Here is a 27,818-nt window from a genome sequence, read left to right on the forward strand (position 1 = left end):
AAATGCTTCTTATAAATATGTTTTAAAAGTCAATATTATTGTGGAACAAGCTTCTTTTTCTACTTATCAACTGAGAACATGATCTTTTCATCCCTATTTCTGTTACGCTGAAGTCTGTTACACTGAAATTTAAATATAACCTCCCCCAAACTAAATTTTATTTATTAGAAGTTTAATAAATATTCTAATATGACCCTTTTGTAGAAGTTCAGAAAGTTTCTTCTTTCACATTTCAAATTATGAGTCACAGCACTTGAAAGATTTAGTTTCTTTATCAACTAGGGCTAAATGCTCACTTTTCTTCGAGAGCAAAAACTACTACTGTACACAAAAAGCCCAGACAACATATTAATGTCCTTCCAAAAGTCTATGTATGACAAAATCTTTTTCATAAAGAATTTTCCATTTTTCTTAAAGTTTCTATTCTAATCAGGATTAGAGCAAGAGAGCAAAAGGAAAAAGTTAATAAGAGTAAAGTGGGTGATGAGTTAAATAAGAGTAAACTGAAAGTTCAAGGATCCACTTTTATATAACAGTAGGCTTAAAAAAGAAACAACAAAAAAAAGTTATACCTGATATGAAAGGTGCGATTTCACCAAGTGCAATTATTGCTTATTTTGCCATGTTTTTGAAATAATACAAATAGAGAAGGCTCATTTGCTTATGTTGCCTTACAAGCTGCTTTAAAAAGCCCGATGTCTCTGTAGTTATACAAGCCAATTTTTTTTTTTTTGGTTTGTTTTGGTTTGGATTTTTGTTTGTTTGTTTTTGTTTTTGAGCAGGACCGTCTCTCCCTCGCTCTTTTTTTTCAGCACTGTTGCATAGAGTAGGACAAACTCAGATTTTTTTTTCCTTCATGGCTCTTGTTATTTCTTGGAAAAAAGGTCCAGGGTGCTTGTCTTCTTTTTCTTCCTTCTCGGTATTCCAGGCACAAAGCACTGCGCAGAAGCTGCACCAATCCTTGCCGTCCCTGGCAGCAGAATGGTAGAAGGTGGGAGAGACCAGGAATCCTTCCAGGCTGTGCTGACTTTAGAAATGAGGATTGCACACGTTTGTCTCCTGAACCAAAAGGGTGAGAAGGCAGGAAGGCAGGGTGCCAGTTTGCTACGCTGCTGCAATGATCTCATGCTCACTGCTGCTGTCGTCCTGTTTGCCCAGTTCAAATGCCTGTTCATTATAAACCAAAAAAAAAAAAAAAAAAAAAAGCCTACTTGGATTCTTCAACAAGCAGAAAGGGTATTAACATTAAAAAAAAATCACTAGTAAGAAAAGGCAAAAAACAAGAAAGCACATACAGTTTTAGGATTCACTTATTATGCCTCAATATTCTGTTTATATGTTCTTTCTTTTTCTTTTTTTTCCTATTTAGAGATAAGCAGCAGAATTTATCAGGCGTGAAAGGGACAGCCTCCTGGTGGCCTGCCAAAAACCCAGAATAAAGGCGAAGTTGTGCTTCAAAGCTCAGTCGCTTGCTGAGTCTGGCTAAAGTCAAGTATTAAGATCCACCATTTTCTGAGCCATGCTAGAAAAGAAGAAAAAAGTCAGGACGGTTGCTGCTTTCCAAGTCTCCGTTGGCACCATCACAAAATCTCAGTCGTAAGGTCACATGATCCTCTGCCAAATGTAGAGTGCATTCCCATCAACCATTCTGCTGATACTGCGAAGGCAGCTATTGTCTCGTTTAGACCCAAAGTTCAGCCCACTCTTCATTGAATTAGCTGAAAAACGCATCACCTTTGGGGGCTGGGAGTCATGGAAACGTCTACCTGGCAAGCTGCCCACTTTTTCTGCCCATCAACCAGAGATGGAATTGTGCTGCCTAATGCAATGATGACTTGGAATGTGAAGAGTCGACCAGAGTGAATCTGATTCTTGCAACGCCTGTTTCAGTTTGCACAGAAAACTCTGGCTTCTTGTAGTTAAGTGGGGGCGGGGGGGGGTGAGAATCTTTCTTACTAAATGTAGCAAATAAAGGTCTGAACATGCCTACTTTGCAACTTTATTTCACAACACACCCAAATGGTTCTCAAATGAAAAGCCTGAAATCTCTGCAAGTTTTCTGAGTTAGAGGCAACCCTCCTCTGCCTCTTTTTCCTTATGAGTGAATGCGTCACGCCCAGGTCGTTTGTTTTAGTTCTTCACATGGCGATTTAAAATCTCTGAGATTCATCTTGCTTTTTATTACTTTCCGACTTTATCTGGCACCAGTTCTGTACTACATGGCCACAATATCCACTAGCAAGAGTGAGGATGCATTATTGCTGCAGTCTCCATCAAAGTGGTCCCCCGAGGGAGCCAGCTGTCTCTTCAGCCACAGGAACCCCTGAAACTGGGTCCTGTGGTAATCCTCATCAGTACCTAGCACAGCTGCTGTGCAAGTTTGCTGAGACTCACTCGTGTAAGAAGTGCTCTTTCTGTTCCTTCACTAACTACAGCTTTCCTGTGTGGCATGAAAGATGCCTTTGAAAGATGCAGGGAATATATCAACGGCTCTTGGGCAATACAATGAAAATGTTCCTTCTTCCCAATGAATTTCTATTCTAGCAAGTGACAAAAGTTCCCGTGGACAAACATTTCCATACTTTCTAACAAAAGTACGGTGAATTAAATCTTTCACCACTTCCTTAAGCAGAATCTAAAGCCAAATGGGAAAGCAAGTCTTAGTATTTAAGCCAAACATACTCAGTAGTACTAAAAGGAATCATGTTCTACCTGCATTAAAAAATGTTTCAATTTTTCAATGATGGGTGAATCTTTATACTTGTGTTTGCAAAAATTTTTAAATTATATTCAGTGCCTTACAAAATTATGGGCTGACGTTACCCCTGCTCCATGTAAACACACACACACACACACACACACACTGCACAATACATAACAAAGATTTTAAAGCGTAATCAAACCATGACTTGCTTAATAAAAGAAAACCATCAAAAAAAAAATCAAATATCTAGGAAACATATCCTGAAAAAGTCTGTGGCCTTTTATGAGCCATGCTTTTGGGTCACTTTCTTTAGGAGTGGTAGGAGTGAATGCACCTAAACACACGTGCCTGGGAAACATTCTGGTGTCCTCCCAATTTGTAATTCAGTATACAAAGAATTCTAAACCATAAAACAAAAATTTACACATGTGCTGAAATTTAAAATGCTTTTTTTTCCTAGATTGCAAAATTCTGGACAACTTTTGCTAACGTCCTAAGCACATACATGCCTTAAAGTGGCTGGTGCGGTGTCAAACATAGCAGACACGTGTTCCCCATGCTAAGCACAGCAAGAAGAAAGTAGACAAGTCCTCACAGAAAGAAAAATTTAAATTTTGAATTCTCATTCACTTATTCAGTAGATATTTATTAAGTACTAGTATGTGGCCAGGCCTTGTGATAGACACAGGGGAACAGCAATGAATCAAATGGACATGCCCCCATGCTGGAGTCATCTAGTAAGAACTTTCAAGTGAGAAAAGCTCACTTCTAAACAAAAGTGTTGTAGGTCTTAAAGGAGCATATTAGTGGCAGACTATTCAAGAAACAAACTAATAGGAATTGGAATGTGGAAGTGAAATGGAATTAAAAAATAAATTACAGATAGAGATGCTTTTTGTCATCTTGCTGTTTTAAATTTTCTCTTTTTAATAAAAAATATATTAATCAATTTTTCATAATTCTGTTTGACTCCTTAAGAACCTAATTTGAAAACTATATATTGCCCTCTCAATTAAAAAACAAAACAAAACATGACAGGAGACATAGGAGATGTTCACTTCCAGGAAACCTGATGAGATGTAGCTTTTTGTAAATCTTCCTGCTAGGTACAACTAAAAAACCTGGACATTGTACATAAAACAAATGTAAGGAGACAACTCTAAAAGAAGGAGAGAAGGCAGTCCAGTTAGGGACCTCAGGACCCAAGGAACAATATAGTGGTGAGTTCCTTGGATTTTAATTTTCCCTCATATATCCAACATTTGGAGCTGAAGAAGCCTGCAACCCAGAGACATCAAATGGTGCAGAACAAAAAATCCCCAACAAAAGCTTATTCTCTCTAACCAAAAATTAGGAAAGCAGCAGGCTAGAGAGACAGAAAGCACTGGGATAATATCACTTTGCTCCAGTCAAGCACCACACAAACACCTACACTACGCCACACCTGCCAAAGCAGAGTGGGGAGCTTTGTACCATCCTTGCTAGGTTAGAACAATGTGCCACAACGTCCTCTTCCCAGCCCCAGGAAAGTCTGAGTAGGGAATTGAGACGTTCATCCTCGTCAAGGGGTGACACGGTCCCTTTACTCCCACCAAAAGCAGCATCAGTGGAGACTTCATTCAGATCCTGGACATCCACTCAACCTAAAAGTAATGGGCATCCTTCACAAAGGGGGTCTATTGGAGAATCAGGACATAAGATAAGCATTCACAAGATAACCTCATTCTCCTCTAACTTATAAGCCAGCATAAGCCATGACGGGAGCAGTAACAAAGCACTCAAACCCTTCCTAGCCAGGAAGGTAGTAGTGGAAGCCTACTGAAGAATAGAAACTCTCACCCCCTTCCTGAAGTAACAAAGAGCCCTCCCACTCAGGTGTCAATGGTGGCCACAATGGGGAGACCTGGACTTCTACCAAGACCTGGCAGAGACAAAGCTATCCCCCTGTTTTTTGCTAGTTAGTGTTTTTGTTGGTTAGAGGAAGCTAGCTAAAACAGAAGGTTTAAATAAGATCCAGAGTCTCATAACATCATACCCAAATGTCCAGATTTCAACTGAGAATCATGTTATATACAGAAGCAGGAGGATCTCAAACTGAACATAAAAAGACAATCATGCATGTGAACATCAAGATGATAGACATATTAGAACCACCTCATGAAGATTTTAAAGCAGCCATCATGAAAATGCTTCAATAAGCAATTATGAACATGGCTGAAATAAATTTTAAAAAGTTAAAATTCTTAGTGAAGAAAAGAAAATATAAAGAATAACCATATGAAAATTTTATAACTAAAATATATGACAGCTGAAACTTTTTAGAAACTGGAGGGGTCAAAGGAAAGAATCAGTGAACTGGAAGCTAGAACAATAAAAATTACCCAATCTGAACTACACAGAAAATATATATGCTTAAAAAAGAAACAAGTAACAGAGACTCAGGCAACCATAGAACTATAAGAAAAGGTAAAACATTTATGTCACTGGAATCCCAGAAAGAGAGGATAAAGAGGACAAGGTTTAAAACATGCTCAAAGAAATAATGGCTGGAAACTCCCCAAATTTAGCAGAAGGCATACAGATTCAAGAAGCTAAGCAAACCACAAGCAGGAAATGCACAAAGAAATCCACACCAAAACACATTTAGGCAAACTTCTGAAAACTAAAGACAAAGAAGAAATCTTGAAAGCACCAAGAGAAAAACTTAACTTTACTGACAGGGAAAAAAATTCTGACAAGTGAGTTTCTCATCAGAAACCATGGAGGTCAGAAGGAAGGGGCACAATATTTTTAATGGCTGAATTAAAGAATTGTTAACCCAGGATCCTATATCTATAGAAAATATCCTTTAGGAATGAAGGGAAAATCAAAGTAGAATCCGATGAAGGAACACTAAGGTAATTTTCAACTGTAAACCTACCCTAAAAGAATGGCTAAGGAAATTGTCTAAACAGAAAGGAAGTGATAAAAGAAGAACCTTGGAACTTTAGAAAGGAAGAAAGAATTTAGTAATAAAAAATATGAGCAAAAATAATTGGTTTTCCTCCTCTGGAGTTTTCTAAATTATGATTGATAGTGAAAACAAAAATTAAACACTATCTGATGTGGTTCTAAATGTATGCAGAAGAAATATTTAAGAAAATTATATTACAAATAGATAAGGATAAAGGTACAAAAAAGGAGGTAATATTCATATACTTCACCTGAACTGGTAAAATGAAGATACCAGTAGACTGTGATGTGTATGTATAATTTAATACATAAAGCAACCACTAAAAACTACATAAAGAAATACACTGAAAAACACTAGGTAAGTCAAAATTCTAAACTTTGTTTAACTAACACACATGTGGGTAGGAGAAATGAAAAACAGGGAAAAAAAAACCCCAGAAAACAAAGTATAAAATGGCAGACTTAAACCTTAGCATATCAATAACTAAATTCAGTGTAAATTGTCTGAATGTATCAATTAAATTGCAGACATTTGCACAGTGAAGTAAAAAAAAAAAACATGGCTCAATTATATGCTATCTACAAAGAACTCAATTCAAACAAGATGATATACACAGGTTGAAAGTAAAATGATGGAAACAATATATATCATGCAAAAATTAATCAAAGAAAGCAATATTAATGTCAAGTAGATGAGACTTTGAAGCAGAGAAAATTACCAGAGATAGAGATGAACATCACAAAATGATAAAAAGAAGACAAAACAACAAGAAGACATAACAACCCTGAATGTGTATCTACCAAACAAAAGGGCTGCAAACTGTGTAATGTGAAAACTGGTAAAATAGAAAAGAAAAACAGACAAAGCTATGATTATAGTTGTAAACTTCAACACACTTTTCTCAACAATTGATAAAACAACTAGACAGAAAATAAGCACAAATATAGAACTCAACAACATCATCAAACAACAGGATCTAATGGACATTTTTAGAACATACCACCCAGCAACAGCAGAATATACATTCTTTTCAAGTGCCCACAACCAGATGCCAAGACAGGCCACATCCTGGTCCATAAAACAAATCTCAACAATTAAAAACAAATGAAATAATACAGTGTGTTTTCTGACCAAATGAAATCAAAGTAGAAAACAAAAAAAGATAACAGAAAAATCTCCAAACTCTTGGAAAGGAATCAATACACTTCTAAATATCATTAGATCCAAGGGGAAGTCTCAAGGGAAAAAATGCATTGGAGTGAATAAAAATGAAAATACAACACAGCAAAATCTGTGAGACAACACTCAGCAGTGCTCAGAGGGAACTTGATAGCACTGACTGCATATATTGGAAAAGAGAAAAGTTTCAAACCAGTAGTCAAAGGTCCAACTTCAAAATCAAGAATAAGAAGAGTAAAATCAACCTAAAGCAGAGAAGGAAACCAAGTAATAAGGGTAAAAACACAAATAAATAAAACTGAAAACAGAAAAATTACAGGGAAGATCAACGAATCCATGAGTTGTTTCTTTGGAAAGATTAATAAACTTGGCAAACCTCCAGCAAGACTGACAAATAAAAAAGAAAGAAGACACAAATGATCAATTTCATAATAAAATTAGATATGTCACTACAGACCCTTGCGGACATCTAAAAACAATAATGGAAAACTACACAAACACTAAACATAGAACCTAGACAAATAAGATGAAACAGACCAATTCTTAAAAAACACAAATTACCACAACTCATCCAATATAAATTAGATCACTGGGATAGCCCTATATCTATTTTAAAAATTGACTAGTTTATAATTTAAAAACTCCCTCAAAGAGAAATCTCAAGTCTTAGACAGTTTCGTTGAATGATTCTAACAAATATTTATAACAGACTTATTGCAAATTCTAAATTTTTTTTGAGAAAATAGAATAGAGAGCAATTCCCAATTTATATTATGAAAATGTTATCTTGATAATAAACCCAAAGACAGTAGAAAAAGAAAAGTATAGACTAATATCCCTCAAGAAAATGGACCTAAAATCCTTAATAAAATAAAAGGAATTATAGGTTATGACAGTTGAGGTTTATTACAGGGATGCAATATTCAAAAATCAGTCAATATAATCTATCATATTTACAGGCTAAAGAAGAAAGATCACATGAAAATATGAATGGATGCAGAAGATGCAGTTGACAAAATTCAGGCCCCATTCACGATTGAAAAAGCTTTGACAACTAGGAATAGAGGGAATTTCCTCAATTTGATAAAGATCTTCCACAAAAAAACCTCCCTATAGTCAACATTATACTCAATGGTGAAAGACTAAAAGCTGTTCCCTAAAATCAGCAGTACGGCAAGGATGTTCATTCTCACCACCCTTATTCAACACAGTGCTGTAAGTTCTATTCTAGCTAGGGTAATAAAGTTAAAAAAAATAGATACAAATATAACAGTAATGAACATCACTCAAAAATTATATATTTAGGTATAGGTTCAAAAAACAATGTACCAAATGTTTATGCTGAAAACTATAAAAATGCTGATGAAGGAAGTCTAAGAGATTTGGAGAAACATATGTTCACAGATTGCAAGTCTCAACATAGTAAAGATGTTAATTCTTCCCAAATTAATATGTGTAGGTTTAGTGTAATTCCTATCAAAATCCCAAAGAGATTTTTTCTAGAGATAGATTAAATGATTATAAACTTTATATAGAATTGCAAAGGAACTAGAATAGCTAAAACAATGTTGGAAAAAAATATGTTGGGAAAAATTATCCAATTTCAAGACGTATTGTGTAATAATATATTACTTAACATATAGATATATAATCTATATGATAATATATTATTAATAATAAACATAATATTAGATTACTATTTGATTGTAATCAAGACTGTGTGGTTATTGGCAAAGGAACAGAAACATCGATCAATGAAATAGAAGAGGGAATCTGGAAATAGATCATATATACATCCATAATCAATTTTTGACAAAGATGAAAAAACAACTTGATGGAGGAAAGACAGCCTTTTCAACAACAAATAACAGTGGAGTAATTAAACATCCACAAACCAAAAAAAAGGGAAAAGAATACTTTGACGTATAACTCACATTGACTCAAAAATTTAAAAATTTATTGATGTAACTTATTAATCTATTTTATTATTTGTTTTATTTATTTATATTATTTTAATTAATTAATTAATTAATTAAAAATAACTAAAAAACCTACTTAAAAATTAACTTAAATGTTAATTTAAACATAAAACTATAAAACTATAAAACTTCTAGAAAATGCAGAGAACAAATTCTTTGGGATTTAGGCATGGGCAAAGAATTCCTAGAATTGACACCAAAATCACAATCCATAATGAAAAACTGACAGATTGATCATCAAAATTAGAAACTTTTGTTCCATAAAGTCTCCACTGAGGGGATGAAAAGACAAGCTACAGATTGAAAGAAAGTATCTTCAAACCACATATATGACAAAGGACAAGTATGTAGAAGATACAAAGAAATCTCACAACTCACCAGTAAAAAAATCAAACAATACAAATGGAAATGGGCAAAAGATAAGAGACATTTTATCCATGAGGATACACAGATGACAAATAAGCACATTAAAAGATGTTGAACATTATTAGCCATTAGGAAAATGCAAATGAAAACCACAATGACATATTACTACCCCTCTATTAGAAGAGCTAAAACTAAAAAAAGTGACAACATCAAATGTTGGTGAGGTATTGGATCACTCATATTATTGCTGATGGGAATGTAAAACGGCACAGCAATGCTGGAAAAGAGTTTGGCACATTCTTTTACAAACCAAACATATGTTTACCATACGACCCAGCAATTTCACTCTTGGGCATTTATCCCAAAGAAATGAAAATTTATGTTCATGCAAAAACCTGTACATGAATGTTTATAGCAGCTTTTTTCATAATAACCCCAAACTGGAAACAACCCAGATGTTCTTCAGTGGGTAAGTAGTCAAACAAACTGATACATCCATACTGTGGGATACTACTCAGCAATAAAGAGGAACAGACTACTGATACACACAATAACCTGGGTGATTTAAAGAGATATGCTGAATGAGAACAGCCAGTCCCCAAAGGTTAAATTCTTGATGATCCCATTTCTAAATTTTTGAAATGATAAAATTATAGAAATGGAAAATAGAATAGTAGTTAAGATGTTAAGGTGGGATGGAAGTGGGAGGGAAGCAGTACAGGTATACAAGAGCAACATGAAGAATCCTTTATGGCGATTAAAGTATTCTGTCTTGACTGTATCCACATTCCATATCTAGGTTGTGATATTGTTCTACTGTTTTTAAGTGCTAATTGGGTACATAATACTTGGTATCTCTTTGTAGTATGTCTTATAACTGCATGTGAGTTATCTCAACATACATGGTTTAATTTTTTTTAAGTAACAAATACACTAAGGCAACTGCTTTTAACTGGCTGCTTATACTGTCCTTGTGTGATTGTAAAGAAAACTCTCCTGGAAAAATCTGAACAAACTAGCTGCCTATTGGTTCATTTGGACTTGAAATTCCAGAGTGCTAGTTAATAAACAAGGATTTCATGAGCTAGGAAAATTAGCTTGAGGAAATGTTCTAAATCAGGGGTCAGCAGACTTTTCTGTAAAGGGCCAGATATTAAATGTCGTAGGTGCTGTATGTCATATGGTCTATGCCGCAGCTTCTTGACTCTGCTTTGCAGTACGAAAACAGTCCAGATAATACATAAAGAATGTGGTAGTGTTCCAATAAAACTTTATTATGGACAACACAATTTTAATTCATCAATTTTCACGTACAAAATAATATGTCTGTTTTTTCAACATGAATAAATGCAAAAGCAATTCTTAGCAAGTAGAGTGTACAAAAATAGGTCCCGGAGTTGGCCCATCAACTATTAGTTTGTTGACCTCTGAGCTAAATTACATTTTAAAAAATCTTCTGTTGCCTCATGTTTCAGTTTTGTTTTCTTCTTGAACATCTTTTATATTTCAAAAGATGCTAACTGCTTACATTTAAGAATTCTCCCTCGCTGTCCTACCATCTATGTTTTCCTTTCTCGTGTTGCCAAGGAATACAAATAGAAGTTTTACTGTTAAAATGTTGAGTTTGGGACAGAGTAGAAAATCGAATAAAGGTATCTTCTCCCAATACTATCATTTGTTTAATTTTCTTCGTAATTTTAGTGAGAAATAATGCTTCCTTCTACAGGGCCTCTCTGATGATGCATACTTTGAGAATCTTTAAAAGAAGACATTACATGAAGCAAACTATTTGAAAGGTTCAAATTTATTTAATCAGAAAATGTTTAAAAAGATAAGTAAAAGGGCTATTAGAAACAGCATGGCAGGTGTGGTTATAGGTATTACTTGTGCAGGAGTTCAGAAAAGACCCTCCCCAAGATGTACCACTCTGGCATGTCGATTACTTTGAGCTAATGGCAAATGACAACCTGGTGGCTCAAGAGAAATGATTATGCCTCCCTTAACTTCCTAAGACAATTTAAACTGGGGAGGTTTTTCCAAAAGAGTTATTACAGGTAAGTGCTATCTTAGTGGCCCCACTTACACGGCAGAGCAAACCTCTAATTATCAAACATCTGCTCTTCTCATCATCCTGTGAATGACCTTAGAAGCCCATGTCCTCATCCCATCCCTTAGCTCAGGATGTAATACATACCTTATTTTCCCTTTTTGTCTTTGAACTTCGCATGCATGTGGGGTTCTCTACATACAAAATTAATTTTATTTTCTCCTGTTAATCTTTCTCATGTTAATGTAATTCTTAGAGTACCCAGAAGAACCTAGAAAGGTAGAGGAAAGTTTATCCTCCTCCTTGACACTTGCATGGTGGTGGTTGGTGGGAGGGGGTGTAGGTAATGATGAGTAGAAATGTAAAAGTAGTAAAAAGCAGAAAAAATGTAGCTCATGACAATAAAAAGTAAACTGAAATGGTTAAAGGAATTAAACAAAGAGGGTATTAGATGAGGCGGCTTTAAAGCCTTCGTAGCCTTTGCGAGTAGGCTACAACCTAAGCCTGAAATGCCTCAAGGTTAAGAAATTGAAACCTAAGGACAACCAATCACAAATAGCCAACTAGCCTTTCCCAATTTAGGCAACAAATTAAGCTATGACCAATCAAGTAACTTCCTGGTTTTGCTCCTGTGTATTCTCTGTGAAGTCTATACCCTAGTTCCTGACGTGAAGCCCTTCTGAAAGCACCCAACCACTTTCAGTTTGGCACTGCCAGATTCAAATCAATTTTTGCTCCAATTAATACTTCAAATGTTTAATATGCCTCAAATTATCTTATAACAAAATTAAACCTAAGTCAGAAAAAAATAAAGCCACATTAAGCACAACAAGAAATTTAAAAGCAAAGCCTAGATGGGAGTAAGGACAGTAAGTAACAACTTGTATATTCTTGAAGTCAAAATACTCCATTTAGGCCATGTGAGTTAGGAGAAGGCTTCTAATGCAATTATAATTTTCATAAAAAATAAGATTTTTCCACAAAAAATGCTTAAAGACACATTAAAACACAATTATTAAATCAGATAAATGAAGAACATTCTGGAGTCTTCAGACCATATTGTCTGACTTTCTTTAGAAAATGAGAATGAACAGACAGAGAACAAAGCCTTTAAAAAAATTAACTGACTTCAAATAATGCAGAAAATTAAGTTGCTTATTAATTTTACCCTTATGATCAAATCAACATTAAGACTTATTAAGAAATTATGACCATCCATTATCTTTGTATCAGGTGGGAGGTGATGAAAACATTTCAATTGAAATGAGAATTTCTAAGTAAAAGTGATTTCTCAAAACATTGACCGTAAAGTACAATGAGGTGTCATCATTACTGATATGAGTTAATATGTGTACCTAAAAGTCTTGTTAAAATCCTTCAACAGATTTGAATACAGAACATTTATTGAGCACTCTCAAATTATAGGTCTGGTACTAAGCAATTTTTGTGAATTGATTTAATTGATGATTCTAAGACTTCTCTAATTCAGCTTTAATGAGCGTGAAGTTCATACATGTATGGTTATCTTTGCTGGCATAACACATACACATTGGGAAAAAGAGAGTTGTTTTTAAGTGTGGTAACATTGGTGTTTTAAATGGCTTAGAGTTTTTTAACCATTGCTTTTGCACTAACTATGGAATGGTACATTTCAACTGTTATTTTTCCAAAACAGAGAAACTAAATAATACGCAATTCTCGGTATATGAATCTTTTCTAAGTAATTTTAAAAATGCCTCTTTTGCTGCTTTTGGATATCTGGACCTTCTCAGATCTAGAGATCTGGTCCACAAGTAATTAGCAGATTCTTTCAGGCTTTGGTTAGTTTCAGAATTTGGGGGACAAAGATCACCTCCCTGGAAACATATAAACCAGATTATAAGTGCCTTAAATGAATTGATTTCAGATTAAGAAAAAAAAATCAAGCCCATAAATTCAGTGTACATCATAAATGCTCTCCTTGCATGGAATTTTTAATCATTTCTAGCACTATATTAAGAATTGGAGAAGATGAATCGTATTAAGTTTAAAATGAATAAATTTGGGTAGTTAAAAATGTTGCAGTCTTGTAAAATTGTTAGTTGTCTTATTAATTTGACTTTTTTAAGAAGAGCATTTATCTTAAATATGCATGATACTTGATTTCTGGCTCACATACAAGTGAGGCTCACATGTTAAGTATGGTAATCTTAGAAGCCTGGCATCTTTCTTGCCCACTTAGTAGCTATGACTTATATGTTAACTAATTTCAGATTTTATGGAAATGAAGGGCTATAGGAACATATGTTTAGCAAAGTGGAAGTTTTTATTAGAAGAGTTAAGCAACAAAGTCATAAATAGGCAAGACTTTCCTTCCTACTTAATAGGACACACTTACAAAGGCTCTCTCTACTTGATATCAAATATCCACATGGATTCACCAATTGCATCCCCAGAAATAAGTGGTATAGCCTTTGGAAATATACAGAGCATGAGTCAAAAGTATTCATTCAAAACCCAATCCCAGGACTGAGGCAATATTGGGAGTGCTGCTGGGAAGGGCCTGCCACTCAACTGGGAACACCTGATCATTATATCTTATTAGCAACTGGATTATTTGATATGAATGTTTTTCTGCAGCCAAATGAATATGCTCAAGTGACGTCCAAGTGTAATGCAAGAATGCTTGATGAATCAAAAGAGAATAATTATTCATTAACATCATCCCAGAAAGGCAGACGCAATCCATTCTACAATGTATTTAAGTATCTAACTGTACATAAGGAACTGCACCTCGGTTCTCTGTTCACCACATCTTTTTCCACTGTCTGTTCTCAATTATGGCTAGCATAGTCTACTTTTGAAAAGTCACATATGACCTGACTTCACCCTCATGCATGTACTGTCAATTGCTGATACATCAAAATAATTTTGATTTCAGATAAAATTGCCCTCAACCTCCCCACTAACTTGCTGTTATGCTGGTGCAGCGTCATCCTCTAGGTTCACATATCTGCTCTGTGTGTGATGACAGATTCTCCTTAAAAGGAGTGTGGTTGAACAAGAGTGGGCAGAATTAGCAAAACATGGCTTATTCATACACTGCCATCTGTAGTCAATTGTGTTAAATTTATTCCAGATTTATAATGGGAATGCTTCAGATTAGTCCCATATTGATGGCCATTGGCCCAACTACATCAGTTTTTACATCTTCTTTATCTCTCTAGAACCAAATAAAAATTCCTTGGGATGCTTACATTTGGAATCATCTAATGGGCTACACAAAGAACTCACTGTTCATATTTTGCATGCAATCTTTTTTCTATTAGCATACTAGTATGAGTGTATGAGTGACAACATTGGTTTTTGTTTATAAACAACCTTCATTTTGTAAGTAATGCAAGAATAATTTTATTCCTGTTAACTTCATGAATTAAGAGCATTTTTAATTTCACAAAACACCATGTGTAACTTTAAAAAATGCAAGTGATTTGTACATGTATTGAACCCACTTTAATCAAGTCTTTCTTCTATTGTTCCTCAATTCCTTAGCTATAAAAACATTACAGGACTATATATTTTATATTATATTATCAGAGAACGGAATATCCCACAAATTATTTTTCACTAATAGAACTTTATTCTATAATAGGAAAATAATTTTTAAGCATAAATATGCATTTAGAATACATTGCATATTTTATTTACTAAAAGGAATATATTCTCATAATTTTAGGTTTCTAGGTATATATAGTTCTCTTGGTGTCATTATTACAGGCGTTGATTATTAAACTCTGGTTGAATATAGTGTCCCAGTTCTGTAATAGAGCAAGATAGTCATTCACACACACACACACACAAAAAGCAACAGAATGAAAAGACAAGCCACAGACTGGGAGAAAAGATTTGCAAAAGATCTCATAAGGGACAATTATCCAAGATATACAAAGAAACTCTTTAAGTTGAACAATAAGAAAACAAATAATCTGATCAAACAGTGAGCCAAAAACATTAACAGAAAGCTCACCAAGGAAGACATACAGATGGAAAATAAGCATATAAAAAGACATTCTACATCAGTCTTCTCAGGGAAATGCAAGTTGAAACAGAAATGAGATACTAGTACACACTTACTAGAATGGCCAAAATTTGAAGCACTGACAGTACCAAGTGCTGACAAGGGTGTGGAGCAACAGGACCTCACATTCATTACTGTGAGAATACAAAATGGTACAGCACTTTGGAAGACAGTTTGGCAGCTTCTCAAAAAATTAAACATACTCTTACCACATGATCCAGCAACCACACTCCTTGATATTTACTCAAAGAAGCTGAAAACACTTATCTCTACACAGCAACCTACACACTTCTGTTTACAGCAGCAGGTTAGCGGGAAGGGAGAGTGATTAGGCAGAGCACAGAGGATTTTCAGGCCAGTGAAACTACCTAAATCCTAGAATGGTGACAGACTTCATGGACTTTGGGTGACAATGATGTATTAAAGTAGGTTCATCAATTGTAACAAACTTACCCCTCTCATGGGGGATGTTGGTGATGGGGAAGGCCATGCATGCGTGGGAACTGGGAGCATGTGGGAAATCTCCATATCTTCCTTCCTCTCTATTTTGCTGCGAACCTAAAACTTCTGTAAAAAATAAAATCTATTAAAAAATGTGCTCCCTTAACTTGCCACGGCATTCAGTGCCTAGATAGCCTACTGCACTTAGAGTAAATATAGTTTTCCAAAGATATAATTTGATTATTTATCCCTAAACTACATGTTGTTTACACTTTTATGTACTTTATAGTGCATGTTATATTGTATATTTTTTATAATTTGAGTTTCAGTGACGTCATTTACTTTTCTTTCTTTGTAGGGATGTCTATGGTCTATTGATCAGGGTCTGTGTCAACCTTTTATTTACTGAAGTTAATCTGCTGTGGCAAAAATAAAAACAGATAATCAGGGCCTTAAAATAGTCTCAAAGTTTCCATTACTCCTTTAATAATTGATAAATACTGAGAACTGCATATGTGCAAGATGCTCTGCAAGAAATAATACTACGTCTTCGAAAAGCTTAAAATCTTGTAGAAATAATAAAACAGGTCAAAAAGTTTTTTAACATAAGACCAAACGGTTTTCTTCCAAGACGTTGTGACAGTTGGCATACGTAGCTTTAATACAAGTGGACTGTGACTGAGAACAGGTGTAAAGGGCGAAGGGGTGAAAACAAAATCTAGAAGAGTTTGCTGTGCACCTAGACACTGATGGTTAAGTAAAAGTATCGACATTAAGAATTCTGGGACGTATTTCAAAATTCATTCTGTGCTTTAAATATTACAAAAATCATATGCCTGATAGGATGTGTATTGCAAAAGCTTGTCTGGCATTCAGCGTGATGGTGTCTAGAAGGCACCAAAAGAAGTTAGCGTTTGGTGCAGTATCTATTTTAGTCCACAGGCAATAACATATACCCAACACAGTGCCAAAGATGGAAAAGAAAAAGATGAATTTCAGGTGTAATGAATGTGCATGAATAAAATCATTGTTATTTGCATATTTGGTTTGAGTAAATAGTTCAAGTATGCTACAAGGTAGATTACATACCTTGACTATTTTCAAAAATAATTTTGTAATTGACTTCTAATGAGCAAATACCATGCACTGTTTGTTCAAATGCATGTTTTCTTATTTGAAAATAGGAAATGGTATGAAAAGAGAAAAACGTGTGTGTGTGGGTGTGTGTAGGGTTTTTACTAACAGTTAATAATGAAAACTGTCCTTTGTATTATAATGTTTTAAATTTCAAAGAACAGAAACATCTTACTATTTGTTATTCTAAGACAGAAAAGAGGAGTAAGATCAACAAAACTAAAAGTAGTATTTCTATGTGCCGAATATATGCTTTGGTTAAAAATAATCTAACGATTTAAAACCTGCTTTAGAAAACACAGCTTAGGCTGTAATCAGAGTTGGGTTCAGAGTTGACTATTTAATTTCATTTGGTTTATTCATTTCACAAACAGTGCTTCAGTGATCACCATGTTTAACTGCCGTTGTTTGAATTTGATAATGGTGGTTCATAGGAGAAAGATTTCCAGGGTGTGGAGATTGGATCTATTTAACTATTCCATCTGAGCGTCTGAAATGTTAACACGTGCATGTGTATATGCAAGAATTTCCTACATATGTTGAGCAAGCATGGTCAATATGTTTCATTTCAAAAGGTTTATTGCTTAGATTATACTACAAAATGCCTTTCCCCATATACATAACAACACGCATCTAACAATGCATTTGTAAGGTCCTATCATGATATTTAAGTATTTATTTTAGAACTTGACCCCTCCTACTCCCTTCACTATCATTTGTCAAAATTATTATTGAAATTCCTTTATTTTAGTAGGAATAGTGAATTATTGAAGTCATTTTCTTTCTACGGTTCTAGTTATTTATGCTTGCTAGTGATAGGGAAGTAAGTATCAACTTGATTCAAGGAAGTGTGTTTTAAAGACTGAGGAGCTGCCATGGGCGGAAGTCTCCTCACCACAGTGAACACATCCACATGCCCCATCTCCTTTACTCAGATACATTTCAACAGAGGCTGGAAAAGTGTGTGGATGGATCCTACAGAAGATACTGCCTTACTGAGACAGGACAGACCAGATAATCTGAGGCCCCTTTGGTACTGTGACCCTGGGTAAAGTCATTCAATCAACCTCTATTCACTTTCCTCTTCTTTGCATAAGGAATAAAGATAATAATTACTCCATTAGCTTGTCGAAAGGATTAAATAAAGTATTAGAACACGTCTATACATAATGAGCATTAGACAATGTTAGCTATCATAGTCATTTTTAAGCCTCAGAACTTTATGCTCAATCGAAAATAACATAAAGCTATCTAGCAATATTTCCTAGCAGTATTTCTTATAAACATCAATGCTGCTACCATTATTATAAGTTTATATGATGCTATGTTTTACATATATCATTTGATAATCATCACATCTTTAAAAATTAAGCAAAGCAGGTATTATTATTCTCATCTACACACCAGTGAACTGAAGGTCACAGTGATTAATATACTTGCTTAAAGTAACATATCAGGGATATAAAACCCAGGAACCCAGGTCATCTGATTCTTATCCAGGGCTAGTGTTTTTCACTAAGCATGCTGTTTTTTTTTTTTTTTTTCAAAGCAAATCTTTAGCTTGCATTTTTTTTCCTTCAAATTTCTCCCTCTCTTTCTGTCTGTCTGTCTCTGTCTGTGTCTCTCTCCCTCCTTTTTCTCCCCTCTCCCCTGCCCACAATGGGAGTAGTAGAGAGAGGTGGAGACAGAATATAAAATTACTTTTCCAGTATAATTGTATTGAAGATTTTTTAGTCTTGTTTAGACCACTAGATGTTTTTTTTTCCTTTTTGAGGGGGGATAAAATTCACTGAAGATAAGTAAAAGCATTATAGGCTATTTACAAAATACTGAACATAATTCCCTATGTATGTATAACTGAATCCCTTTGCTGTATACCTGAAACTAATACAACACTGTAAATTAACTATACTTCAATTTTTTAAAAAGTTATAAAAATAAGTGAAATCAAATAGTTTTCAGTTTAGTGAATTCTGATTTTCTGGACTGTTTGCTTTATGCAGAAAACATGAGAAATGTGAGGAACATTTAGAGCTCTGTTTTGTCATAAGGTCTAAAAAAGTGAATCAGTAAGACTTTAAATTAAATTAGACTGTCATCCAATATTATTAACATAGTAAATAAACATACCAAGTGATGTCTTTTATGATTATTTCAACAACAATAGGCATAGTTTTAAAGTATTTTCTTATAGATTTCTGTATACAATTTTGAATCTTCACAATTAAAATTTATTCCTTTCAAATACAGTTGAATCAACTTGTTAATAATTTCTCCAAAGATAAATTAAATCTATAAAGAATAATGGGACTGCATGTATTATTAAACAGGATTGCCCTAACTTAAAATGTCTGTTAATCTCAGATTCCACAAAACTCTGTATACCTACCTTAAATGACAATTTGAAATGGAGATGTAAATTTAATTAATATTTGCATATAAATTTGGGTGAAACTTTTTTTGTAAGTCACAAATAGTACACAGGATTCTTAAAGATTTTCAAACAAAACATCCATTTTACAATTAAATAAATTTTTATTTACTTAAAATATATATAGTGTTGCTTGATGTTTCATTTTTTAATATTCATTAATCTGTAATAAAGTTTCATTTAAGGCAAATTAGACATCTAGAAAATTCATAAAAACCATATAATTATCCTAGTGGACTGAACTGCATGTATTTAAAGAGCATTTACAACTCAGTATTGTAATGGAAAATTACAAGTTTGGATTCATTATCAGATTTTTTTCCTTACTAGGGGTATAACCTACTTTCTGTTCTAATCTATATTAACTCAGGTTAGTTGAAAAAGTAAAGAGTTTAGGCAGAAAGTGAAAGTTCGCACTTAATAGTTATCATGAGAACTCATATTTGGGCCAAATGTCACTTGCATTAAAAGTATTATGACAAGAATAGAAGTTTTGAGAGTTTGAGTCATGAAATTAAATACAGTTAATTTAGTCTGTTGTTTTAATGAATGAATATTCAGTTATATTGTCATATGATGCAGATAAATTAGGTAGGAAAAGTGATGAAGATGCATTGATTGTTAGAAGTTTTCTTGAGATCAGGAAAAAAAAACAAGAGAAAAAAGTCCCAAGGAGGATCAAAAGAATAACACTGAATCATTTGTTTTCATAAGAGCTTTCTGCAGGTTCTAAAATACAGAAAAGATTTTGTACTGGTAAAATCTTATAATCGTTTGCCTCTCTGAGGAAAGAGTGAACAAATGTGTTTAAGTAACTCAAATCCTCCTCCTACCTCTTTTATATTTTCTGGGCTTATAAATCCACTTGGGAGGTTTTAATCCTATAATGACAAACATTTTTATTTATTTAAATTTGGAGATGTATTTACTTCAAAATATTTGAGAAGTGGAGGAGGGGTTAGCGTCTCCCATTATAATGTAAACTCCATTAGGGCAGGGATATTTGTCTATTTTGTTGACTGCTATAACACAGGTGCGTTGAAGAGTGCCAGGCACAAAAGAAGTGCTCTAAATATGTGTCAAATTAACTGACATTGAATTGTTCTCACTTGTATAACCAAGTTAATTTCCCACACTAGTTTTTCTCCTTGGAAAACAAATTGTAGTTTTATGCCAAAGTTTAAACTGAGTATTTTCACTGATCAAAGCGATGTTCTGAAAAATATCAATGCTCAAAATCACAATTACAATGCAAACATATTGATGGAGTCTTTCTCTATAGATCACAACAGGGTATAAATGCAAAATTGCTTTTATTAAATCACTCTTTCCATTTGGTATGCCATGTATTTTTTCACATCATAACTCGAGGATAAATTGTCTCTTCATTGTTAGTAATAAACTAGACACTATAAAATCTTACTACAGAGATTTTGGTTATACCATAATTTTGATGAGCGTTCCCACATCTTAAATTTACCAAACACCAGTTACAATGGTATTTCTAATCAAAAGTATGGGAAACACTGCAATAAAGTTAAACATTAAAGCGCTGAAATGCATTGTGGTGTTGTGAATCCCCAAAAGGGAACATGCCACATAGTGTTAAAAGATATATTTTCAGACAAATACTGTATAATTTCACTTATATATGGAATCTAAAAAAATGAATAAACGTAATAAAACAGAAACATAGTTACAGATACAGAGAACAGGCAGGCAGTTGCCAGAGGGGAAGGGTTTGGGGGGAGGAAAGAAATAGGTGAGGGAGATTGAGAAGTACAAACTTTCAGTTGGGATACAGATGAGTCATGGGTTTGAAATGTAAAGTGCAAAGAATATAGTCAATAATTATGTAATATCATTGTATGATGACATATTGTGACTAGATATATCTTGGTGGTAATTTTAAAGTGTTTAGATACCAAATTACTATGTTGGGTAATAGGAACTAACATAGTGTTGTAGGTTAATTATACTTCAAAAACAAATAAACTCATAGAAAAAGAGATCAGATTTGTGGTTACCAGAGAAGGAGGTTTGGGGAAAGGGGGACCTGGATGAAGGTTATCAAAAGGTACAAACTTACAGTTATAAGATAAGTAAGTACTAGCAATGTCATGTACAGTATGATAAATATAATTAACATGGTTATATGCTATATATGAACGTTGTTGAGATAGTTAATCTTAAGAGTTGTCATCATGAAAAAAATTCTATTTCTTTAATTTTGTATCTATATGAGATGATGGATGATCACTAAACTTACTGTGGTAATCATTTCATGATGTATGTAAGTCAAGTCATTCTGCTGTACACCTTAAATTTACACAGTGCTGTATGTCAATTATATCTCAATAAAACTGAAAGAAAAAAAAAACCAAACCAAAACCAAAAAAATAGTAAAAGCAAAGAGAAAAATAAAAGATTTTTTTCATGGGATCTCAGAATAAAATTATGTTGAGTCTATCATTAATGAAAATGAACCAGGAAAATTCTTTATTTCACCAAGAAATTTGCTTTGAATATGATTTTCCCATCATGGTATGTAAATTTTTCCAGTCCAAGCATTTCTTTATGGTCATGTTTATGACCACGATGTGGCACACATCCTGTGAACCATCCACCCTCGGAAATTTGGGAGAACATCAGGAAGGACCACCATACCACAGAGCTACACTGATTCTCCAAAAGTTTACAGTATTTTTTTTTTGCCAGAATGTACATACAGTGTAAGTCGTGGTTTCTGGCATTTTCCCTGCTTTTCATCTTACACTGGCCATTTGTTTAATTAAAAAGATTTGATTAGGTGAGGTGAGGGTGGCAGGAATTCTTTCCCACTCCTGATGATTTTTTTTTTTTCTATGAAACAATCCAGGCCTCTCTCCTCTTACTCAGTCTTCCCAGGGACCTATTCTGATTGATATGTTTGCAAGAAAAAAATACCCATGCATCAGTCAATCCCTTTTGCTATTCTATTTTCTTTGGGGTTGACCTTCCCGCAAAAAGAGCTATCAGGCAATAAAATGGGGCCTGTCCCACTGAGGAGACCTAGATTTTCTAGTCTGAATGGATGAGTAAGTTTTTCTGATTCTGAGGTTACTATGAAAAAGTCTGTATATCTCCGTGTCTAAGCTACATCCTCCAATCTAGTCCTGATTCACAACAAATGTGATATTTTGGCCTACCGTCTGCCTCCTCTTCCCCGTGCTTTGTCTCATTTCACAGCTTGGCTCAGAACTCAAGGGAACCTGCAGCGAATGTTTCTAGCAGAACTCTTAAGGACCATTATGATCTACTGAAGAAAAGTCAACATGCGAAATTTTGCTTCACTTGCAAGTTGAAATAGATTCAATTTTTGGTTATGAATTAGTCTATTTTTATGGTCTCTTTAGATAATTTTTAGTATTATTTATTCCTTAATGGGTCCTTTGAGGCCACAGAAAATTTCCTGAGTGTCCCATGGTAGCAGTACAGAGCGCATAATGTATACTTCTCTTCACACATGGGTGTTACTGATAAATATTAACCAGCAGATACTGTGTATAGTTGGGGATCTTTTCCAGGCATACTGTTGGATTTACTTTCTCTTGCCCAGTTTCCCTCATGGTCAGTGGCATGCAGCTATGAGACAGTTGGCCTGGATTTGAACTGGAGTCTGTGACTCAAGAAGAGAGAAAACCTCACTGGCCCATCTGGGGATCAAACCCGGGCTGTGGCCTCATTAGCACCACAATTCAACTCACTGAGCTAATTAACCACAGATGTACAGTTGATTCCACTTCTTGAAGAATTACAGGTTGAAAAATTGTATCAAAATGCATTTAGGATGAACTTGGATGTGTTATATTAAGTATATTTGCAAAAGTAAAAAAAATAGTTTTCTTTCTTTTTCAGAAATTTTAATACCATTGTAGTAACTGCATCCAAAAAGAAAGTGAATCCAGAATAAAAAATACAACAATGCTTACCCCCTTCACCCTCTATGCTACACAAACACACAGACACACACACACACAAATGTCCAGTGGCATATGTAAGCACTCCCATGGATATACAATATTCTATGGTTACTTCTACACCACAGTTTTGATCAGTGCTCTTGGTTTTTACTACCTACTTCTTTTATTTTATAAAGCAGTTCCCTTCTTCCTTCCCAAAGATCTTCAGACTCTACAGTTCATTCATTCACTATCCACCTTTTATTTCTCTGCTCTGCATTTTTCCTACTCTACATAGACTGATGGGCACAATTTATTCATGACGGAATATAGAATTTCTTGGGAAAAAAGCAGTGAATGAAATAAATCTAGTAAAATAATGTTTTCAATAAAGGATTACTAATAGTGTCCTGAGAATATACACCTTGTGATTAGCAAATACATTTTATTATTAATTACATGGTTAAAATACATTAACAAGTCAATAAACAAAAAATAGAAAAATTACTGGCTTTTCCACAATTATTAAGCTACTTGCAAGACCTGTACTACACTGTAAGTGCTTAAAGAGAGGCAAAAAGTGCCATGTACACCCAGAAATTACTTTTTCCTATTTTATTCTCTGCTTATAAGACAATCAGATATTTGTGCCTTTTCGAGCTTAAAAAATGTGTAAGATTCTTTTCCTCACTTATTCTCTGAACAAAAATTGAAATATAATACAAAATCTTCTAACTTGTGAAATTTAAGTATAGTTTCTCACATGGACTTATTGAAAAAATTTATATGAACTTTTCTCAAGGAAATAGACTATTTACATGAGCAATTTTCATATAAACTTCATGCTTATATATTTTAGAGTAAGAATTTCAAGCCCCTGGTTTGAATTGATCCCAAGTTGACTTGTATTAATTCAGGATAGACAGATTTAAAAAATATACCGATTTTAAGGCTTTATCTCTGTATCTTTTCTTTTTTGTATGGTGCAATCTGGTGCAATCAAGTCTTGATCTTTACATTTTAACGTCTTAAATATGTTTTACACTTGTCTACGTGTTCATTTCCTGAAGTAGTCATCACAAATATCAAAACACTTATCAAATATTGCTGTACTTTTTATTCATCATTTGCTATTTTTGGTGTCACAAGAAGCTCGTGATGCCTTCCCACTCCATGATTCTGGCATAACTTCACTTCTATCATCTTGATGTTCCCATCTAAACTATTTACAGTTTCTCTTCATCATTAATAAGGAGGTCTTTTTTTTTTCTTTTTTTTTTTTTAAGTAATTCCCACACTGACGAGTGAGTTTTAATTATCATTACATCTGCGGGAAATGAATGGATAAATTGGCCCAAAACAGTGAACTCTCTATATAGTTTAAATTGATTCCCCACCTCCAGCTCCCCACTGCCAAGCTTTCTTAGGCATTTTAGAGCCGAGGGCAACTGGGCTACCTGTCAGGATCATATCAAAGCTCTAATACAGTTTTTCTTCAGACAAGTACAACTAGAAAGGGAGGTTTCATCGCCCCACCTTTAATAAATGAAAGGCTTGTATTGCCCTGAGCAAATTCCTAGAGATTTTCAAATATAGGTGACTAATTACTTTCTAAAAGAGAAAGTTAAAGGCATTATTAAAAATCTACATTGTTCTGTCTATACGAAGGTAGTACAATACAGTATTATGGATCCACCAAGAGCATGTACTTTGAATTATTTTCGAACAATGGCAGCTGAATTTGCTGAGCCGGATATACGTTCCCAGCATATCCCCGTTATGAACAACAGCCAGTGCTTTTGAGGTTGATGGCAAAGGTTAGTGATGCAGGGATGGCCTGGAACTGGAGATTGTGTCTGTGGAACAGAAGGGAACAGGTACATAATGGATACCATCTCCCATCATACTATCATAAAATAGAAGTTGCAACCACAAGGTTCAAAGAGTCCTAAAAAATGCTTGCTTTATTAAATAAAATTCACACAATACTTTATTATAGCTCAAGAATTCTTCCATGACTGAGATGTAGAAATAATATACAGTAATATACATGAGTCATATATATTACATGAATATCTGTTATATAAATAACATTCTTTTTAGGGAGGTAGAAATGGCAAAAATAGACTAATAGGTATACAGAGATTGTCATAAAGTTGTATAAATGTCCAAGGGAAAAATGTGTATTAAAAGCAATCGCTTGAACTATCTAAACAAGTTACTTGGGTCACTTAATTGTCAATTTGTTGATATGAAGAAATCAGTTGTTAAAACAGCAGGACAAATGGAATTGACCAAGTTGCAGATGCAACGTGTTTAGCATTGATATGTCAAAACCATCCTGTATTGACCCCCTTAGACAGGTCAGAGGCTATTTAGAAAAAGTCAGTATAAAATGGTTTCCATTCTAAAATCAAACAAAACAGCAGCAGCAATGACAACAGTAAAACACTGTTTATAATGTTCACCCTCTAATTACAAAATAGACCTTATCTTTCCAATGGGCAAGAAAGAAAATTTCCCACATTATGGAAGGAATCCTCATGCTTGTATTGCTGAACTCTGTCTCATAAATGACCTCTAAATGGCATTCTAATTGACAAGCACAGTATGAATTACTGCTTTAAAAATGGAAAATGTACTCCTTTGTTATTCATAAGATTCATATAAGCATCAAGCTCATGTCTTCATCAAATATGCTATTAGTTTAATTTGGAGCCTGCATTCTGATAATTTACAGAATTAGTGAAAAGTTAAAAGGCCTTCTTAGACATAGAGCTCAAAAAGAAATTCTATTAATTTAACTTTTTGCCATCTTTCTTGCAGCTAGCTTATTCTCCATGTTATGCATGGTGGATTGGTTCAGCTTCTCAGTAAATGGCATTTATGATACCATTGGGGGGTGGTATGCATTATGTGTACCTGCTCCCTTCTGTTCCACAGACACAGTCTCCAGTTCCAGGCCATCACTGGGTCACTAACTTTTGCCATCAACCTCAAAAGTACTGGCTGTTGTTCATAACGGGGATATGCTGGGAACATATATTCAGCTCAGCAAATCCTACTGCCACTGTTGGAAAATAATTCAAAGTACACACTCTTGGTGGATGCATGATACTATATTGTACTACCTTTGTATAGCCAGAACAATGTGGATTTTTAATAATGTCTTTAAATAAGAGATAAAGAATGCATTAAAGAAAACACATTTTGTTCACAGGACTAAGCCAGCAACCTTCAGACCAAACATACGAGGGCAGTTATAAGATCAAAATATAGATACTTGGTGTTATTGTAAATTAAATGCCTCAGGTAGCCTCCCTTTTCTAATTGCCACCACCCGAAGCTAAAAGCTTATCTCTCCCTCCACACCTGCACAGCAGCAACTGCTTCCTGCGGACTTTCCTGACTCCAGGCTGCCTCTCACCTTTCTTTCCACACTTCACCTGTCACCCACATACTGCATACCAGTTCCAGACTAATCCATCTTAAATGCTACTTTCATCATGTTATAACACTGCTTAAAAATCAACTGTGGAGTTCTACTTCAAACCATCCCAAACACAAACTTTTCTACAAAGCTGTCAAGGCCATACATAAACTGCTTGCATCATTCTCATTTAAATGTATTTACTGTGATTCACCAGCTTCTCGATCGCCTTCTTGCTGTCTCATTAACAGTCACATTCATTGGACACTGCATTCTTTCATGCCTGAGATGCACCTCATATAAAATGCCTTCCACTTTTACCCTAGTTTCATGAACGAAGTGCTGCAGAGTCAACACCATACTCCTGATGCTCCCAGGAAGCACTCTCCTGTTACCGCCGCCATCCTTAGATCCCATCTCCTCTCAACTCCTCTGTCCCTGAATACACTTTCCGGGGATGTAGCTTTCTGTTATTCAAGATTCTTCCATGTGTTTTAGACACATTTCCATAATTATATCATAACACATTTGAAGAGAAGTACTATGCTAATTACTTCGGTATCTTTTACTTTATGACAAAAACTGTACTAAAATACAGCAAGCTCTTAAAATTATTGATCAATTGTAGTGCATTTCCACACAGCAGTAACAAATTACAGCATTATTTTCCTGCTCATTTCAGAATTCATAAAGCATTTTCTTCTTGCTTTTCCAGTAATGGAAGTGGTTTTTAAGGCATAACAAAATTTTTTTTCTTTGCTATGGAAGTTAAAATTTGTCACATGGTACTACTAATTTTAAAAAGGTAAAACACTTATATATAAAAACTTTTGAATTGCCATACATATAGGGAGCACAGTGATTCAGAATCATGAGAAGACATGTGAATAACAATTTCTGCTAACCTGAAAGTATACACCTGCACAAAAATGTAGACACTAACCCCCAAATATTACACACTACTTAAGGTTTTTGCTATTTCCTCAAAAGTCAGCACTTGTGTATTAATGATATAAGGAAGTCTGGCAATAAATGTACCTTAAATAATTCTTTATTAAAGTATTATTCTTGGATTTCTGAAGAAATTTTATTTTCTTTCTTATTCTTTTCATTCTTTTAAAGTAAGTAATCTAGCATAATCTGGTAATTAAAGTTT

The 27,818-nt window shown here is 34.4% G+C and overlaps 1 protein-coding gene across 19 annotated transcripts in view; it reads right to left on the reverse strand.

Annotated features, from left to right (window-relative positions):
* LOC116662781 overlaps positions 1–27,818 on the reverse strand; it is a 551,908-nt gene that overhangs the window by 97,069 nt on the left and 427,021 nt on the right. For 3 of the 19 annotated variants that reach the window (XR_004318887.1, XR_004318870.1, XR_004318851.1), the window contains one exon: positions 15,739–15,852. The exons of 13 other annotated variants lie outside the window; for them this stretch is intronic. Coding sequence is in view for 1 of the 6 variants with exons in the window: in XM_032477170.1 (XP_032333061.1) it covers positions 1,105–1,167 (63 nt within the window). In the remaining 5 variants the exon portion in view is untranslated. Of the gene's footprint in view, positions 1–572; positions 1,168–15,738; positions 15,853–27,818 lie in introns of those variants that run through there. 3 more of the 19 variants (XR_004318893.1, XR_004318885.1, XM_032477170.1) reach the window with 2 other exon arrangements.

This window comes from Camelus ferus, chromosome 1 (genome assembly GCF_009834535.1).
Source record: "Camelus ferus isolate YT-003-E chromosome 1, BCGSAC_Cfer_1.0, whole genome shotgun sequence".
In the NCBI taxonomy this organism is placed as follows: Eukaryota; Metazoa; Chordata; class Mammalia; order Artiodactyla; family Camelidae; genus Camelus; species Camelus ferus.